Genomic DNA, 19,042 nt, shown 5'->3' on the forward strand with positions numbered 1-19,042 from the left:
TCTGGTCATTTGTTTTGTTTTTATTCATTCATGGGATGTGGGCATTATTGGCTAGACCAGCATTTATTGCCCATCCTAATTGCCCTTGAGAAAGTGGTGGTGAGCTGCCTTCTTGAAACACTGCAGTCCAGTGCTGTTAGGGAGGTGAACTTCCAGGTTGTGTCTGCTGCCCTTATCCTTCTAAATGGTAGCAGTCATGGGTTTGGAAGTGCTGTCAAAGGAACCTTGGTGCGTTCTTACAGTGCAACTTGTAGATGGTACACAGTGCTGCCACTGTGCGCCGTGATGGAGGAAGTGAATGATTGTGGACAGGATGCCAAGCAAGCAGGCTGCTTTGCCCTGGATGGTGTCAAGCTTCTTGAGAGTTATTGGAGCTGCACTTATCCAGGCAAGTGGAAAGTCTTCTATTACAATCCTGACTTATGCCTTGTAGATGGTAGACAGGCTTTGGGGAGACTGGAGGCGAGTTACTCACTGCAATACTCCTAGCTTCTGATCTGCTCTTGTAGCAACAGTATTTATATGACTAGTCCAATTAGAGAGTGGAAGAAAGAGAGGATCGCAGTCAAAGTAGGAAGACTGAAGGATAGTATTTAAGTTTAAGTAAAACAAAAGTAAGTGTTTAATAGCATAACTATTTTATACTGAAAAAATACCTGTGTTACAAGGGGTGTGTGGGATTTTTATAACATGGTAAGCAGGACGGGTTTGGGGGGGAGCTAAGAAACAATATAGTTGAGCACCATCCAAATCTTTGCACTCGTTTCTACAATCCACTGTGGATTGATGAGGAATATCTCTCATCAATCTATCCTGCAGTGGCTCTAATAGGAATATCTAAATGTGCAGAGAAAAGGTAAAAGGCATGTAAAATTTAAGAAGTCACTTCATATCATTCTAGTAGCTGGGGGATATGTAATAAAGATATTGGAAATGCAATCAAATAATTGAAGATAAGTTTATTTTGAGCAGTAATAGTTCAGGAATATACAAATCATAAATTTACAGCATACCCTCCCTTATTTCCTGATACAGGTATAAGGAAGTTTGCAGGAATTCTCAAAAATAACAAAAATGCATAAAAAAATACAGGTGCAGCTGCTTCCTAAGAAATGAAAAACAAATGAGAAAATATATATGCACCCCAATGCTCGAAACAGAAAAGGCAGAAAATTATGCAAAAAAAAATTTAAGGATAAACCAAGTGTAAATCTGACTGTGAATTGAAAGTCAACTGCTGAACAAGCAACAGTAACATTAAAGTGTTCACGAAGGTGAAGGAAAGGAGGAAAGAAGTGTGATTTATTTAAAGGTGTGGAGTGCTGGTCAATAATATACAACTTTTAAATAAAAACAGAAAACGATGGAAAAACTCAGCAGATCTGACAGTATCTATGGAGAGCAACAGAATTAACATTTCGAGTCCATATGACTCTTCTTCAGAGTTTCTTCATCGTTTTCTGTTTTTATTTCAGATTTCCAGCATCCGCATTTTTTTGCTTTCATACACCTTTTAAATAATCAGTTGTCAATGGCTTTCAAAATTTAATTCAAGTAATCTCAAATGCACGGTTCATCCAATAATATAAATATTAGTGTGTAGATCAGCAGAAGGGTGCTATGGCGAGGTATGAGAGGTTAAATTATTTAACACAGGCCTTTGAAGATATCATAGGTTCATTAATCAAAAATAAGGAATTTAAATGGTAGTTGACTTTCGTCCATTCTTACATATATCTTAATAGCTTCAGATTAGAAAGTGAGGGGAGAAAACTGATCACTCTTCTGACTTTGTTTCAAGTAAATTACTCCTTCAAAAAGCCAGCACAGACAACAGGCTGAATGACGACCTTCTGTGCTATAACCAATCTATGATTCCAAGTATGAATATAGTATTCATATTGCAGAAGGAATTGTCTAGTTCTTAACAAGTTGGAAGGAGTGTAATTGATAACAGTTTAAAATATGGTAAAGATGCTGCCATCCACAAAAAAACTCAATATGTTTTATAATTTTATGATGCACTCAGTGGTATAGAGAATGCCTTTGTGGGAATCCTTGGCATGCTCGAGAATAGTAATCCATTAGTTTCACATTACCAGCATGCTGGAAAAACTGGACATTCTCAAATCTATAATTTTCCATCAATCTGCTCACCTTGCAGCTCCCCAGGGCAACAGTCCTCCAGCACCTCATCTAAGTGGTTCATTCTATACATGTCAATGGTCTGTTTGAGAAAGCCAGCACAAAACTATCTTCCTGTAACATTAACATGCACAGATTATAGGTCACTGGACACCAACCAGGAGTAGCAATCCTGATTTTTTTTAACTTCCTGTTCATTAACTCTCAGTTGGTGCTGGTGCCAACTATAACACACCAACTACACATATGGCTGAAATCAGCAAAGTCTAGGAATCAAACATGGAACCTTCTGTCAACTCATTTTATACTGCATACGGTATTTTGCCAATAAGCCATCAACAGACGAATAGGTTACACATGAAATGTTAACCTGTATTTTCATTTTACAGATACTGATGTAATTGTATAGATGTGTAATTCCAGCATTGTCTTTCTTTGCTCAGCGTATCAGAAAATCCCCCCCATGGTTGGGCTCTAGCCTTGGAGCATTGAAGCTAACTCTAGTACCCTTTATCACTCAAGCTAAAATGAGCTAACACCACAGAGCAGGAGTTAGAATGATTCAGTACTACACCATATGATGCATTTACCACTGAACAAGGAAGCCACAAAATTATCAATTATTTTGGATGATATAATTTTTTAAATATTTCATGTTAAATTTGAGTCTTTGGGAAAATAACAGCTGCTGATGGGTTGTCACAGGAATGGACGCTCCTTTGTTGAAAGTGAGTTTTGTGGCAGTTTCAGTTAAGTTTGCTTGGAGCCTCACAGAATGTAAAGCACACATTTGTTTTCCCTTCACCTTGTTGTGCTATTCATCAAAAAATGATCAACATTGAAAGAATACACAGTGATATGCCAGTCAATATGTTTACGTGCTTAGAGTTTTCAAAACTTCTCTTTTATCAAGAATTGAACCAAAATTGCAATTAAATTGCATGTAATTTTAGTTCAGTGTGAAAGTTAACTGTTATTGTATAAAATCTCTTGTAGAAGTTACAAGAAGTAAAATTCAGATGCAATTTAAACAGTCTTTTAATCAGTTTTGCACTCATTGTTGCTAACGTTTATTGTCAAGCAGCAATAAGCATGGACTAAAAGCACCAGTCACTTCCACAAAGTTCAACTCAACTTCCTCTCTGTCTTGTGCTCAACAAGCAGTTGTTTGTTTCTTCCGTTGATTTACATATGGGCTCTTCTCCATTAAAGGACCCTGGATTTTCAATAGTTTGACATTTCTTTCTTAGTATTTTCTCCCCCTACTCCTGACAAAAGCATGATCTTAGTTCTTTGTGAAGCTTGGGCTCTCCCACAACTGAAGCTCTGCAAAGATGCACATTCCTTAGCAGATCATGCAAAAATTGATGTTTTCTTCAGTCCATTAAGCAATTCAACAGGGACCAACAAGTTCTCCTCTTGCCAAGGCCAAATATGAATGTCATTTATGCAAGTCCAACTTGAATCCTTTTCCTGTCTTGTGACTGTGTTACAATTTTAGTTTGAGGATTCATTCTTTTGTACCTCTTTAACCAATAACAGAACTTTGAATACGAATAAAATGTAAAGTTTTAGATCAAAAATAGGATTTAAAAACAATGGCCGTACATCCATTAGCCCCATAATGAAGCTGAATGAACAAAATACATCCAGTTACAGGAAAGATGGAATCAGATGTTATAATTTGCAAGACTTGAACGTTAAATTATGGTTTAAAGAAATTCTGTAATCACCAGTCCAATTGTCTCAAATACTTTTAACTGTAACAAGTTTGGCCACCTGTGTTCAGTATTTCATGGCAGCATAAAAATAATTCATTTTAATTAAAAATGACTCCGGTTTGAATATCTTTTATATGTTTGTGTGCAATGATCATGAGGATAGGATAGCTGATAGTCACCAACATTAATGTAGCTAATAAAAGGTATTTTTAACTGCTGTGAAGATTATATATATGCAGCAATTATATGACTCATATTGATTTGGAAGAATTTCTAAATATCATTAATAAAGTACAACCAAAGGAGTGTGAAATAACAACCATAACAATGTGTAAACTGATAGACATTTTTGAAATAAGCAGGACACTGATAAATGTGAAACATGATACTTTGCCGTAACGAAAATAAAGATATAAGGAGCAGTGAAAATAATGATGATAAGGCACTCGAATGTGTGTTAATTGGTGAATTGATCAATGAATTTTTAAACAGTCTATGAGCTACATATTCCATTAGAAAGCCTAAAGGGATTCCATTAGCCTATTGTTGCTGCTTTTAAAATAAACAGCAAAGGGACCAATGTTTAGTGTTATAACTGGAAACCATAAGCACCATTTCCATTTAGTGTGCTCGTGTTTACTGAGCTACTAAAACATGACTGTTTTTCTTCATGTTCAAATGGTTATATTTGCATATTCTGAAGCAGTATCAACGTCCCTTACAAAACTAGCAGCTGAAATTCATTAAGAACGCTTTGCTAAATCCAGCTTCTTTTGTGTGATGGCTCTGGAATGCAGAAAGGTCATCATCAAACTCATTCCCAGGCTGGACAGTCCAGTGTTGAGGAAGTTAGAGTTCTTCCAGAAAGGCCACTTGTGTCTTAGCAGTTACACTTTGTAGGTTAAGCTGCAGAATGAAAGGGGAAATGGGAAAAATATTGCTGAAATTATATAAGAGGTAATTTTAAATTGTTCACATACTTTCCAAATGTGCAAGTATACCCGGGCTTTACTCCAACAGTACGTATTACGGTATGGCAATATAACCCAGTATATATGGCAAGCAACAAATAACAAGATGCCAAAATAAATTTAAATGAAAGAACTTGTACATCACATCCTTACGATGTTCCAAAATGCTACACAACTAATGGATTATTTGTTGAAGTGCTATCATGAGTATTTTGCAGGCAAATTTGCAGTCAATTTGTGCACACAATAGTGCCACAAAAAACAATATAATAAATGGTAATCTGTTTTAACGGTAATAATTGAGGGAAAAATTTTGGCCAGGGCACTGGAAGAAAATTCCATGCTCTCTATCTCAAAAAGCAATGCAACCTTCTACATCCACCTAAATAGGCAGATGAAGTCTCAGATAAATGTCTCACTCTAAAGCCAGCAGCTCCAACAATGCAACACTCTCTCAGGACCACCCTCAAGTGTTAATCTAGTCCTGGAATGAGATTTGAAACCACAACCTTCTGACTCAGTGGCACAACTATTACTATAGGAACAACTTAAAATTTAAAACCCACATGCTCACATATTCACTTAACATGCTTTAGACCAGGACTGCCCAAATTACAATCACAAAGCTGCCACATTTTACCTTAGGCACACACTCTTGGGCTGCAATTCTGAAATGAAATATTTTTACAGCCAAGTGAAACATGATCTCTCATATCTAGTAACAAGATATACAAAGCACAAGCACACAACTAATAATTGAAGTGTTAGATATGAAGAACATTTACAAAAATGAACAATATACAAACAATGCATACTACCTTTAGCGTGAAGTGTGGACAACCGCTCTCACTCACAAGAGCAGACAAATCTACATCAATCTGTGTAGTGGCAAGTGTGACTCTTCATACTAAAACTCTTAATAACTTAAAAACTCTTTTTACTTACCTCATGCTTGCCACCTTCTGTCTCCAGCTCACCGCTTCCCATTCACCAAGCCCCTGCTCACCAAACCTTACGTTTGCTGCTTCCCTGCACAACCTTTCTGCTCAGTGCTTCCCTCCCCGACCCTCTTGTTTGGCATTTCGCTCCCTGATCTTCCAGCTCGTCAATTCCCTCCCTGACGCTCCTGCTCAGCGCTTCCCTCCCCAGCCCTCTTGCTCAGCAATCCTCTTGCTCACCACTTTCCTCTCCCACTCCCTCTCTCCTTTCCTGAACCCTCAGGAGAGGGAGGAGGCAAGCAAAGGAGCAAGAGCGGCTGTGAGTGCGAGAGAGGGAGCAGGGCGGGAGGCAGCAAGTGAGGGAGCTCTGGGGGGAGGCGATGAGCGGGAGGGTCAGGTGTGGAGGCAGCAAACTGGAAGGTCGGGTGGAGGCGGCGAGTGGGAGAGTCAGGGGGCAGGTACTGGCAGAATCAAGGAGGTAAGTGTTGAGTGGGAGGGAAGCAGTGAGCAGGAAGGTCGGGCAGGGGAGTGATGAATGGGGCAAGTGGAAGATTCAGTGAGTGGGAGAGTTGTGGGGAGGTGGTGAGCAGAAGGGTCAGGTGAGATGGTGAGTGGGAGGGTCAGGGGTGGTGAAGAGGAGGGAGGTGGCAGTTTGTTTTTAAAAAAGAGTCAGCATACTGAGTAACTGCACTAAAATGAAAATGGAAAGAATGCTATTTAGGGCTCGACCCTAAATTACAAACCACACTAAAATGAAAGCTTGACATTAGAATGTGCTTTTGAGCAGGAGATACCTGCTTAAGATCTATGAAATCTTGCGGGTTTCACAAAATCCTTTGGCAGGCCGCCTGGTTGGACAGCCTGCTTCAGGTACTTGAGTGGCACACATGTCTCGACCCCAACCCTGCCATGCAACATCTACTCCTGAAACTCTCATCAATGCCTTTGTCATCTCCAGATTTGACTATTCCAATGCACTCCTGGTTGGAGTCCCATCTTCCATCCTTGATAAACCTAAACTCATCCAAAACTCCACCGCCTCTATCCTAATCTCATCACCCTTTTTTCCCCACTGAGCCACACTAACTTTTTGTTGCTCAATGCCTCAATTTTAAAATTCTCACCCTTGCTTTCAAATCCCTCCATAGCTCTGCTCCTTCCTATCTGTGTAACCTGAATCATCCCTACAACCATCTGAGAAATCTGCGCTCCTCCAATTCTGGCTTCTTATGATTCTCCAATTTTAATTGCTTCGCCGCTGGTGGTAGTGCCTTCAACTGCCAAGAAACTAAACTCTCAATTACCCTCCCTAAACCTCTCCACCTCTCTTTGCTCTTTTAAGACACTGCTTAAAAGATATGTCTTTGACTATCTGCCCATATATCTCCATATGTGACCCAGTGTCAAACTTTGTTTGTTAATGCTCCTGTGAAGCACCCAAGAACATTTTACCAAGTTAAAGATGCTATATAAGTGCAAGCTGTTGCAGTCAGGTTCTACTCTTCAGCATATATCCTCTTTCTACCTGTTGCACGACAAGATGGCACAATACAGATGGCAGTATGTACTGTTCTATAGCTGTGACCCCTTAACAGAAGAGTATCAGATCCAGGCTTGAAGTCAATACAGGGAATTGACTGGGCTGCTGCAGCAGTCCCAGTTCTGGACTTTTGATCATTTTGCCACAGAAAAAAAATTGAGATATGAACAATTTTAAAATGTGCTTTTAAGTTAATACTTGCTTTAAGGAATTAATTCAAAAGCCAGTAATCCTGGTAAGCATGTATTAGAGTTCATCCCAGAATGAAAGATGGTTTGACATCCCAGTGACTATTCACACTCACCTTTCAGCTCAGTGCCAAATTGGACTTGCTACCTCTGTAGGAGGGTCATCGGTTTTTTGACTAAAAGTTGGCACTGGAATAGAATTTTTTAAAAAAGATTCACAGACATAAAAATCAGTTAAGCAGCAGAGTGCTGCATGAAGGTTAAAAGTACAGAAGACAGCAGGGAGAATGGATCTGTCCTGAGCTGCAGGATAGGGCGCGGAGGGATTATTCTGTTTCAGTTTCGTAATACTACCACTTAAAGGGAGACAGTAGTGCGTGTTCTTTAACTTTTTTAATTATGTGAAATTCTGATCATATCTGTTTAGTGTAGCAGTTTTGTACCGGATTAGCAACGCAGCAAATATAACTTCAAATCCCTCCCTGGCAGTTTGAGAATTTGAAATAATTAGAAAAAAAATCTAGTAATAATTAAACTGGCATTAGTAAAAGTGACCATGAATCTGTTGAATTGTTGTAAAAACCCAACAGATTCCCTAATGTCTTTTATTAAGTCAAGCAGTCAGTTTAGGGAGATCCAACAACAGCCAACAACCCATCTCTGTCACCTTCACCTAGTCTGGCCTATGTGTAACTCCAGTTCTACACCAATGTGGCTGACTCTTAATTACCTTATGAAGTAGTCTAGCAGGCCACACGGTTATATCAAATTGCTACAAGTGGTTCAAAAAGGCCAAGCGTTACTACTTCAACATGAAAGCAAAATACTGCAGATGCTGGAAATCAAAAATAAAAACTAAAAACTGCCAGAAATACGCAGCAGGTCAAGCAGGATCTGTGGAGAGAAACAGAGTTAACGTTTCTGTTCGATGACCTTGTTCTGATGAAGGGTCATCAATCTGAAGTATTAAATCTGTTTCTCTCTACAGATGGCTAACCTTTCAACCTCTGCTTTCTAAGTGCAATAAATGCCAGCCTTTCCAATAATGCCTACATCCTATAAAATAAAAACTGAAGGCAAACAATTTACAAATCAAACCAAAGGTTGGGGAGACAGTGGTGTAATAGTAAAGTCACTGGATTAGTAATCCAGACAGGGGTTCAAATCCCACCATGGCAGCAGGTGGAATTTAAATTCAATTAGCAAAAAGTCTGGAGTATAAAGCTAGTTTCAGTGATGGTGATCATAACAATTAAGGAAATCTGCCATCCATACCTGGTCTGGTCTACATGTGACTCCAGACCCACAGCAATGTGGTTGATTCTTAATTGCCCTCTGAAATGGCCTAGCAAGCCACTCAGTTCAAGGGCCACTAGGCTTGGGCAACAAATGCTGGCTTTGCCAGCGACACTCACATCCCATGAAAGAATTTTTTTTAAATGTTAACATCGCTGCTGACTGAGAAATTGAAGAAATATAGATTGCCAGGGAATCCTATTGTTACTGCCTCAGATTTCAGTGCCATATGAATAGATTCCTGTGAGCTGGCTCCCATAAAAGGGCACTCAGGCTAATTCAGGGATTAACTGGCAAAATTGAACCTGATAAGGACGAGAATTTGTAACAGGCTTTCCTCAAGCTCATGGTCAGTATAATCTTTTGTCTCATTTATATCATTTTATCTTCTTGATTCCTTATCTACTCCCCCATTAGCATGCATATACTGCAACAGAATTTGTTGCAATGTCTTGCCATATATGCTTTTATTCAAGGGATAACAGCATTTTTAACCCATTCCTGTTTCTATAAATTCTCAAGAGACATTATAGGGCCAAATACGTACCTTCAACTGAGCACTTCTTGCTCAACTTATCCATACAGTGACATGCACCACACAGGTATGTGCAACTATCAGGACCTAACAGTTATCCAGCTTAGTGACAGCAGTCATGTGAGGGAAAGCCAAAGAGACTGTGCCATTTGGGATGACCTATGGAACAGTCCACAACCCATATCTGCATGGCTGAGCTGAGAACCCTAATGGAAAGAATGTCCAATCCAATGCCCCTGTAAAGAAGGCCACTCTTAGCTTCATCATAAGTTGAGCCACAGTCAGAGCGAACGCTATGACTGAAACTCAAAAAACTTGGGCCTCCAACTTACAGCAGTCCTCGCATTCACCTTGATGGATTTAACATTGATGAAAGTTGCTGTCACCAAAGCTGCATTTTTATCACCCAACTACCCTATGCAAATGATCATATATATTATGTTGCATACATGTTCAGGCAGTCATCACATCAACATCAGCAGTAAACAGGGCCATTTACTGACCCAGTACAAGTAGGTGATGAGACTTCCTCCATCCCTAGGGCAAGCACCAACACTTATCAGCCAACTACCTCACTTCCTCCTCCCAGTGGAGAAAACATTTAGAAACACACAGGATGCTGAAGATACATACTATATGCTTTTACCAAGGGTCAACAGTGAATACCTGCACCACATACAATAATATTTAATTAAAAAATGAGTTGTCTTAATGGTTCCCTTGGAATGAGGAATATTAAGGTAGCTGCGGAGAAATGCTGTTGCATTTATGGGTTGTGTGTGCCTGGGCCAAGGGGAATAATGCCAGGTTATTGGGAACTTAGACAGGTAAGTGTTATGCCTTGCCTGTTTTAGGCACTTAACTATGTGTTATATTTTTCCTTTTGACTACTGTTATTTGACCAATTCATGGTGGATAACATCTCATATTGCATGGTTGCCCTATGACACTGGCTGCTGCTATCTATTTTCTATTGTGCTCTACTTAGTGAGGTCCTTTTACAGGCCAAAATTCTGTGACAACAATGTTGAAAAATCCTGGCTGTCTAAGCAGCTTTTGATCTTGCCCTTCCTTCTCTAGAAAAAGCAGATAACAAGGGTTGGTTATGGGGGTGTCCACAGATTCTACTTAAGCAAACTCAATAACCATTCCCTCAGCTGATAGCCAGCCAGTGGATGCAGCATTGTGAAGATTTGCATAGCTGCAGTCGGAAACTCAAGGACATCACAAAATAAACAATGAAGTCTCTGGGGTCAACATGCAGCTAAGCAGGATCTCCTTTAAGGAAAGGAAAGGAATATGATTGAATGGGCCAAGCAGCCTGTTTTATGGAGAACATATTATGGACAAACACCTCTAACATTTATTCTGTTGCCTCAATAACCTATTGCAGGCTTTCAGTATGACAGATATTTCCCTCTCACATTATACCATGCATGATGGACGTACATCATGCAGAGAGGAAGGTCACATAGAGAAGATCATTGGTGGGAAAATTCATTTGAATAGCTTGAAGCATCACTACACAATTATGTAAATACTCCAGGGTCAGGTAGCACCATGGGTCACTACTGTATCATGGGAGGTGTACTGTATTACGGTGGGTGTACATACTCCAAAATGACTTCAGTGATGCAAGGCAGCGGCTCACCACCATCAGCTCAAGGGCAATTAGGGATGGGCAATAAATGCTGGCGGCTAGCAATGCCCATGGGCCTTAAATGGTCTACCCTTGTCCCTATCTCATGTGTTCTCACATACCAAGGACAAATAAAAACAAAGCCACGTGGGTTTCCCCATATCAAATGGGAATCCCACATGGGCCACATAGGTAGCAGATGTCTGCCCAGAGAATTAATGCATGTCCGCGTACTATGTGGAAAAATATTTCCCCCAATGATTCCACTGGGGACAGAGTAAGGAAGTGGGACTAACTGAAAAGGTCTTTCAAAGAGCCAACATGGGCATGATGGACTGAATGGCCTCCTTTTGTGCTGCATCAATCTATGATTTTAAGACCCATGTCATTCTTATAACATGTCAAACATTTCTCAATACTAGAGACAACTGCACACATCAAAACTAAGAATCTGCAACTTATAAGCAAATTATGAGAAGTCACATTTAGGATAAAATTAGAACCCAATGAACAAAAATTACTAACTTAATAACCTGCAAGAACAGACATTGAGGCACTGAGCCAGACAGTCGGGAGGTAAGCTGAATACAAAGCCTAATAGAGAGGGTAACAGTAAAAATTTAAGATAGTGAAAATTAAGACAGTGAAAATAACAATGGACAAAGACGAGATAACACTGCACAGGCTCATGAAAGAAAATCACATCAATTAACAAGATGAGTTAATGGGCTAACATGTTTTTTTATTCATTCATGGGATGTGGGCATCACTGGCTAGGCAAACATTTATTGCCCATTCCTAATTGCCCTTGCTCACAGGGCATTTAAGAGTCAGCCACATTGCTGTGGGTCTGGAGTCACATGTAGGCCAGAACAGGGAAGGACAGCAGATGGGTTTTTACAACAATCAACAATGGTTTCATAGTCATCAACAGACTTTTAATTCCAAATATTTATTGAATTCAAATTCCACCATCTGCCATGGCAGGATTTGAATCCAGTGCATTACCCTGGGTTTCTGGATTATTAGTCCGGTGACAATACCACTACGCCACTGCCTCCCCCTAAATGTTGCATATTAATTAAAAATAACTAGAGCCTATTGATGAGTTATCATAAATTTAGCAAGATGTTAGAACTAAAGAAGATAGAACACACGAAGCTTAGTAGGACTTGGCATGGTTTTGCTTTGATACAAAAGCAGATTTGAATAACTCACTGAAAACCCAAATGAGTCCTCACACAACTGTCAGCAGTCGTAACCTTATGGTCATTGCATAAAATGGGTACTCATAGACTCACATACGTCTACAGCACAGAAGGAGGCCATTCGGCCCATTGTGTCCACGCTGGTCAGCAAAGATCTGATTACACTAATCCCATTTTCCAGTGCTTGGCCCATAGCCCTGGAGGCTATTGCAAAGTAAGTGAATATCTAAATACTTCTTAAATGTTATGAGTTTCTGACTCAACCGTCCTTTCAGGCAGTGAATTCCAGACTCCCACCACCCTTTGGGTGAAAAATTTCTCAACTCCCCTCTTAGCCTTCTACCTCTTAGCTTAAATCTGTGCCCCCTGGTTATTGACTCCTCTACTAATGGAAAAAGTGCCTTCCTATCCAACCTATCTATGCCCCTCATAATTTTATACACTTCTATCAGGTCCCCTCTCAATCTTCGTTGCTCCAAGGAAAACAACTCTAGCCTATCCAATTTTTCTTCATAGCTCAGATCGTCCAGCCCAGGCAGTCTCCTGGTAATTCTCCTCTGCACCCTCTCCAGTGCAATCACATCCTTCATATAATGTGGTGACCAGAACTGCACGCAGTACTCCTGTTGTAGCCTAACCAGCGTTTTATACAGCTCCAGCATAACCTCCCTGTTCTTGTATTCTATGCCTCGGCTAATAAAGGCAAGTATCCGATATGCCTTCTTAGACACCTTATCTACCTGCCCGGCTACCTTCAGGGATCAATGGATATGTACACCAAAGTTCCTTTGATCTTCAGTACTTTCCAGGATCCTACCATTCATAGTGTAATCCCTTGCCTTGTTAGCCTTCCCAAGTGCATTACCTCACACTTTTCTGGGTTGAATTCCATTTGCCACTGCTCTGCCCACCTGACCAGTCCATTGATAGCCTCCTGCAGTTTACGGCTATTCTCCTCACTATTTACTACCCTACCAATTTTCATGTCATTCGTGAACTTCTTGATCATATCCCTACATTTAATTCCAAATCACTTATGTACACCACAAACAGCAAGGGCACCAGCACCAAGCCCTGCGGAACCCCACTGGAAATAGACTTCCAGTCACACAAAAATCTGCCATCACCCTCTGCTTCTTGCCTCTCATCCAATTCTGGATCCAACATGCCACTTTGCCTTGGATCCCATGGGCTCTTACCTTCTTGACCAGTCTGCCATGAGGGACCCTATCAAAAGCCTTGCTAAAGTCCATATAGACCGCATCAAATGCATTACCCTCATCAACACTCCTGGTTACCTCCTCAAAAAATTAAATCAAATTTGTCCAACACGACCTTCCCTTAACAAATCCATGCTGACTATCCCTGATTAATCCGTGTCTCTCCAAATGCAGATATATTCTGTCCCTCAGAATTATTTCTAGTAACTTCCCCACCACCGAGGTTAGACTGACTGGCTTGTAGTTTCCTGATCAATCCCTTCCTCCCTTTTTTAATAATGGGACCACGTCCTCCAGTCCTCTGGTACCTTACCTGTGGCCAGAGATGACTTGCAAATTACTGCCAGGGCCCGTGATACCTCTTCTCTTGCCTCCCTCAATAGCCTGGGATACATCTCATCTGGGCCTGTGAGTTTATCCACTTTTAAGGTCGCTAAACTCGATAGTGCCTCCTCTCTCTCTGTTAATTTCCTCTAATATCTCACAGTCTTGATGCCTATATCTGTGTCATTCTTCTCCATTGTGAAGGCCGACGCAAAGTATTCCTTGAGGACTGCATCCACGTCTTCTGGGTAGTATGAATAAAACCTTTAGTCAGACTTTTAAATGTTTTCCAATTCTTGAGCTTGTTTCAAGGGATCTAGATACAGGTTATCCTGTAACAGCTCCATGTATATTTGGCCTATTAGGGAATAAAAACCTAACACATTAGGCTTCAGCTTTCTCATGAGTTATTTGCACCAGATGTACATCAGAACTGACTGACATCCCTATAATTCCAAGACTATAATGAAGTAAAAATGATCCAAAAGCTGCAGATTCAATATCCGAACAATAAGCATTAATCACCCTTAATTTCCTTGAGGCATTAGAGTTGTAATTTCATATGTAGATATAGTCCTGTTTGGAATATGGTGTCTGACATTATTCACAAATTATTAGCCTAAATGATCAATGACTTTCATTTTTCTAAATTCAATTCACAAATACATAGAACAACATACACTTCTTTCACAAAAAGAAGCAGCCACTTATGTTTATGAGGGAAAATTAATGTCAAGTAACAGAGTTCAGTGGACTCCTTAGTACAAGGTTTTTAAATGTACAAAGTAATATTCAAAATCAATCCAAGTCAATTTAGGATTGCAGGCACACCTCTAAATTACTTCTGCTTAGTTCTTACTAAAAACTTATAATAAACCAGTGAAATGAAATAACAAGTTTTATATTTATATAGCACCTTTAATGTAGTTGACCTTTAACTAACATCCTTAATTTGTTTTACAAACTGAGATTTCTCGGATTCTGCAATTAACAATTTAAACAAAGCAACCTAACTTAATCAATGGTATGCTTTGTTCTGTTCTAGATTTAGTGGTATCTTTGTAGAACAGTCTTAGCACACTCATTCACTTCCTGAACCATAATGAAGCCTTTTCCGTTTCTCAAAGACACTTACGTTTTCATGGAAGAGGACAAATAGGTATTTCGTAGTATCACAAAAATCAAAACCATTGGATACTTTTAATCTTTACTGTCTTCATCCTTGCTGTGCTAACGCAATGGAATTGGTGCACTTCTACTGGACTATACAAAATCTTTTTCATGCTTTCTCACAACATAATAAATATGCTACAATGCTGCAGTAAAATGTAATGACTGAGATTGTCACTGTTTATTCACTGCCAATGCTAGAATCTAATCATGTTCTTTCGGTCTCTATGTCAAAAATGGCATTTTTGTAGAGGCTGAACATTTAGAATAGGTTTTAATAGTGACAACCTTAATTTAGGAGTTTGGGCGCAGGCCCAGTTCGTGTAGACATGCAAAAGTTAATTTTAATGCAAATGAAGCAAAACTAAAATTGGCAACCATGGAAAGCAGTCTTCTAACCACATTGCCAGTATGATCCCACAATAGTTCCATCTGTTGTGCTTAAGTTTCTTACTTTTCTTTATGCTTGTCAGCACAATTGCTCTCTTCATCCTCACTGCAAAATTAAAATGGCAACATGCGACAAGCCCAGTGAGCCTTCACACATTAACTCACAAAGTGTGGTTGTTGATGTCCAACTCCATGCTTCCAATCTCATCTCAGACATCAAACAAATGATATTTTTCTCATGGGGAAAAATGATTTTCTAATTTTGAAAATAAAACTAAAATGAGAGCGATTAAGCCAACTGAGGCAACTTACTCTGGCTCCAGGCTTACACCAATGCTGCTGTATAACAATCAACTTCATAAAGGAATACTACAGGCCTAGAGAAAGTGACCTACCTGCCTGCCCAGTAATACAAACAACGGATAACATTTTTTGTAAAGAAGTGGGGATGTTTACGGCTTTTGTGAGACCACATCTGGAGTAGTGCACAGCTTTGGTCTCCTTACCTAAGGATACCATAGATTGTGGCGTAAAAATTGATCTGGCATGAAAGGTGATCCTTTTTTTGGTGTCAAAAAACATGTTTAAGCCTAACTCATGAATAAGTCAACCCCCTTTTCTGCTAAGAAATGCTATGCTCACATTAGGAGTCGGCCTTAATTTTTCACCTCAGAAATGCTCGTTTCACTCACCTTTTAAGTCAACGCATGGGATCAAGCGGGTGATATGATCTGTATTGCCAAGATGACGTGGTGTTTAACCATGCGCACACGTGGCAAACAATAAACAGAAATATGTCTTCCCAACAAAGATAATGGTACAAAGCTGGTTTCAAGTTAAAAATCATAACATTTGCTAAGTTTTCAAATAACTGTGCTTCAGTAAGGATATTTAGTTCGTGAAAATCTGATGCAAGAATGGAAGGAGGAGGGGTTGGCCCTGAAGAGGACTAAATGCAGCACAAGAACATGGGCCAGCTACTGGCCTGATCTTGAGAAGTACGTATCAGAATCGGTCCTTGAAGATCGTCAGAATGGTCACATCGTCACCAGAAATACAATGCATATATGCACACTTAAGTGGGCCAAATCAAATCCTTAGTCCAGCAATGATTTCAGACCAACAGCTAATTGGTGCAGCCACATTATGGAACGAAAATGTCTAGTGTTGAGGCAAAAGACCAAGACTGCTCAGAGACTATCAACAGATCTCGATGCCAAAATGACCAGTTTCCAGCAATTCATCATCAAAAAGCAGTAAAAACATGAGTAGCCATTCTGTCACATTAGCAACAAAGATGAAACACCCATGAATTTTGAAACGCCCAGCAACCAAACTGTGGAGTGTGGAAAGGCTCAAAAACAGTTTTCGTGAAAACCACAAGACATGAGAAGACAAGATTCAGGGTGGTACTGGTCAACATGGCCAATGGGATAAAATTAAAGCCAATGGTAATTTTCATACAAAAAACCTTGCCAAAAATCAAGTTCCTTGCAGGAGTTTTTGTGCAAGTCCCTGACAACAGTTGGATGCATGAGGATGGAGTGAAGGTGTGAAGCGATAAAAGGGAGAAAAAAACCTTCGCGAGGAGTGGGAATGTGTGTGCTGCTCTGCTTGATGTCCTCTGTGGTTTTGTCATCAAACTGTGGAATGCTATTAATGCATAAACAATCAGATTGTTCAAAAAAATATAGAATATCAAATGGAGAGGAAGACGACTCAATGCTCAGCCTCAGCTCCCTGCACCCGCTTCTGTTCCACAGAAAGCAGTAATCTAAACAGGATGGTAGGAACAAGCAAAACACCAAGGTGACAGGCTTTGGCTCCCTATTCAGTGAAGCAGACAAAGATAGCTACAATCAGAAGGTCTCACCATAATTAAATATAACAATTTTAAAAATTAAATAGTTTTAATATTCTAATGCTTTTCCTACAAAAACTGAAATGATGAAATACCTAACCTTATCCCTAAAGGTGTGATTTTATTAAATAATTTAGTGCAGTTTTGACATTAACAAACTCATTACACAGACACACTAAATCATGTGACTGCCAACTCAGTGACAATATTACAAAACACTGAGGCTGGTGGTGAAGTTCTATACGGTGGAAATTTTAAATGGCATGTTCAATCCTAAGGTTTAAAATGAAGTAAACTGCCAGAATTTGAGATCAAATGGAGTCTGGGTACATTAAATATTTTGTCTTGATCTGCACAGAAGATTATGATAGTGGGAATGAAAGGGTACAAAAGAAGGATATAGAGTAATAGATAGTGTAGCTATAGATAAAAAAGTAGTAGTGAAAAAATGGTGGAACTTAAAGTTACGTGTTCTAGGATGCTGATGGAAAGCACCGAGTAAATAGCTAAGGGTCTAACCATAATCTTTCAAACATTAGAAATATGAGGAAGTAATAAGAATGTAATGATAAAAGATATGCAGTCAATATTCTGTACATAGATTTTCAAAAGGTGTTTGATAAGATGCCCCATAGGAGATTCATTGATCAAATTAAGGCTTGTGGTGTTAAAGGGAGTGTTGCAGCATTAATAAAAACTGTTAAGGGACAGAAAACAAAGAACAGTAGTGGTTAAGGAATGGTTTTCTCACTGGAGGGTTGCAAGCATGATATTTAGGTATAATGCAAGAATTTGCCGAAGTTACAATACCAGATAACATAATTAACTTTCAAACAAATTTAAGCAATTTTACGAGAACATAGTTTAATAGATAGGAGATTAAATTTAGTGTAGAGAAATGTGAGGTGTTACATTGGAGAGAATGAAAGCACAGAACAGACAGGATATGCATATTAAATAATAATAGCGGAGCAGCGACACACAAGTCATTGAAAAGCAGAATACTGCAGATGATGGAAATCTGAAATAAAACAGAAAATGCTGGAAATACAGAGCATTTTCAGCATTTTTGTTTCAGTCACACTAATCATTGGCTGGGTTGAAGTTAGAATATTGTGCACAGTTTTAAGCACCTTACTTTAGGAATTGTGTAAAATCCATGTAGAAGGTGCAGAAAATGCTCACTAAGGGAATACCCAAAATCAGAGTCTATAATGAGGAGACTGGAGAAACTGCAGCTCTCTTCATAAGAACATAGAAGGTTAAGAGGTGTTCAAAATATTTAAGGGTTTAATAAGATAAAGCGCGGAGAACTATTTCACGTGATCTATGAGTTAGTAACTAGAGTAAATAAATTTAAAATCATAGAGACCTTACATGGTCTAGCTTACAGTTGGTTAAAGGATACTAATATTTACATTTGCATATGCAAGTACATATCTTACATAAGAATTAAAACGTATTAGAGCAAAATTTTAGTGACATTGTTAATGGTCTAAGTCAGCACATAATATCTGTTCAATGATTGTAAAGGTAGTGTACCTGAAGGTGATGCTGCAAGCATAACATCACGTGATCAATTCGGTACAATGAGCTTGGGCCTAACAGTACTACAATAAGCTCAAGGGAACAACAACCACCACCTCCCCTGACTCCAAAATAAGATTTTGATCATTCATCCACACTCACCAAACCTCCCCCAACGAGCAATGGTTCAACTCCAAATCCTGGACGCTCACAGCAAAAACCTACTTACTGACTGTGACCAAACGATCCACTAATGGCTGTAGTTGCCCTTCGCACATCACCTTGGCCTGCTTCATTTCCCCTTTAACAGTAAGGTCCTATCGATTTCCTATCCATAACACCGATTCGGTGTATTTATTCTCCAATAGT

At 39.4% G+C, this 19,042-nt stretch overlaps 1 protein-coding gene across 4 annotated transcripts in view; it reads right to left on the reverse strand.

The window, feature by feature from the left end:
• Positions 1-944: 944 nt before the first annotated feature.
• Positions 945-19,042, reverse strand: part of nf2b (neurofibromin 2b (merlin)) — a 75,018-nt gene continuing 56,920 nt past the window's right edge. For 3 of the 4 annotated variants that reach the window (XM_041197407.1, XM_041197406.1, XM_041197404.1), the window contains one exon: positions 945-4,772. In XM_041197407.1, coding sequence (XP_041053341.1) covers positions 4,716-4,772 — 57 coding nt within the window. In that variant the 3' untranslated portion in view covers positions 945-4,715. Of the gene's footprint in view, positions 4,773-7,619; positions 7,693-19,042 lie in introns of all 4 variants that reach the window. The other variant, XM_041197405.1, reaches the window with a different exon arrangement.

This window comes from Carcharodon carcharias, chromosome 10 (genome assembly GCF_017639515.1).
Source record: "Carcharodon carcharias isolate sCarCar2 chromosome 10, sCarCar2.pri, whole genome shotgun sequence".
NCBI lineage: Eukaryota > Metazoa > Chordata > Chondrichthyes > Lamniformes > Lamnidae > Carcharodon > Carcharodon carcharias.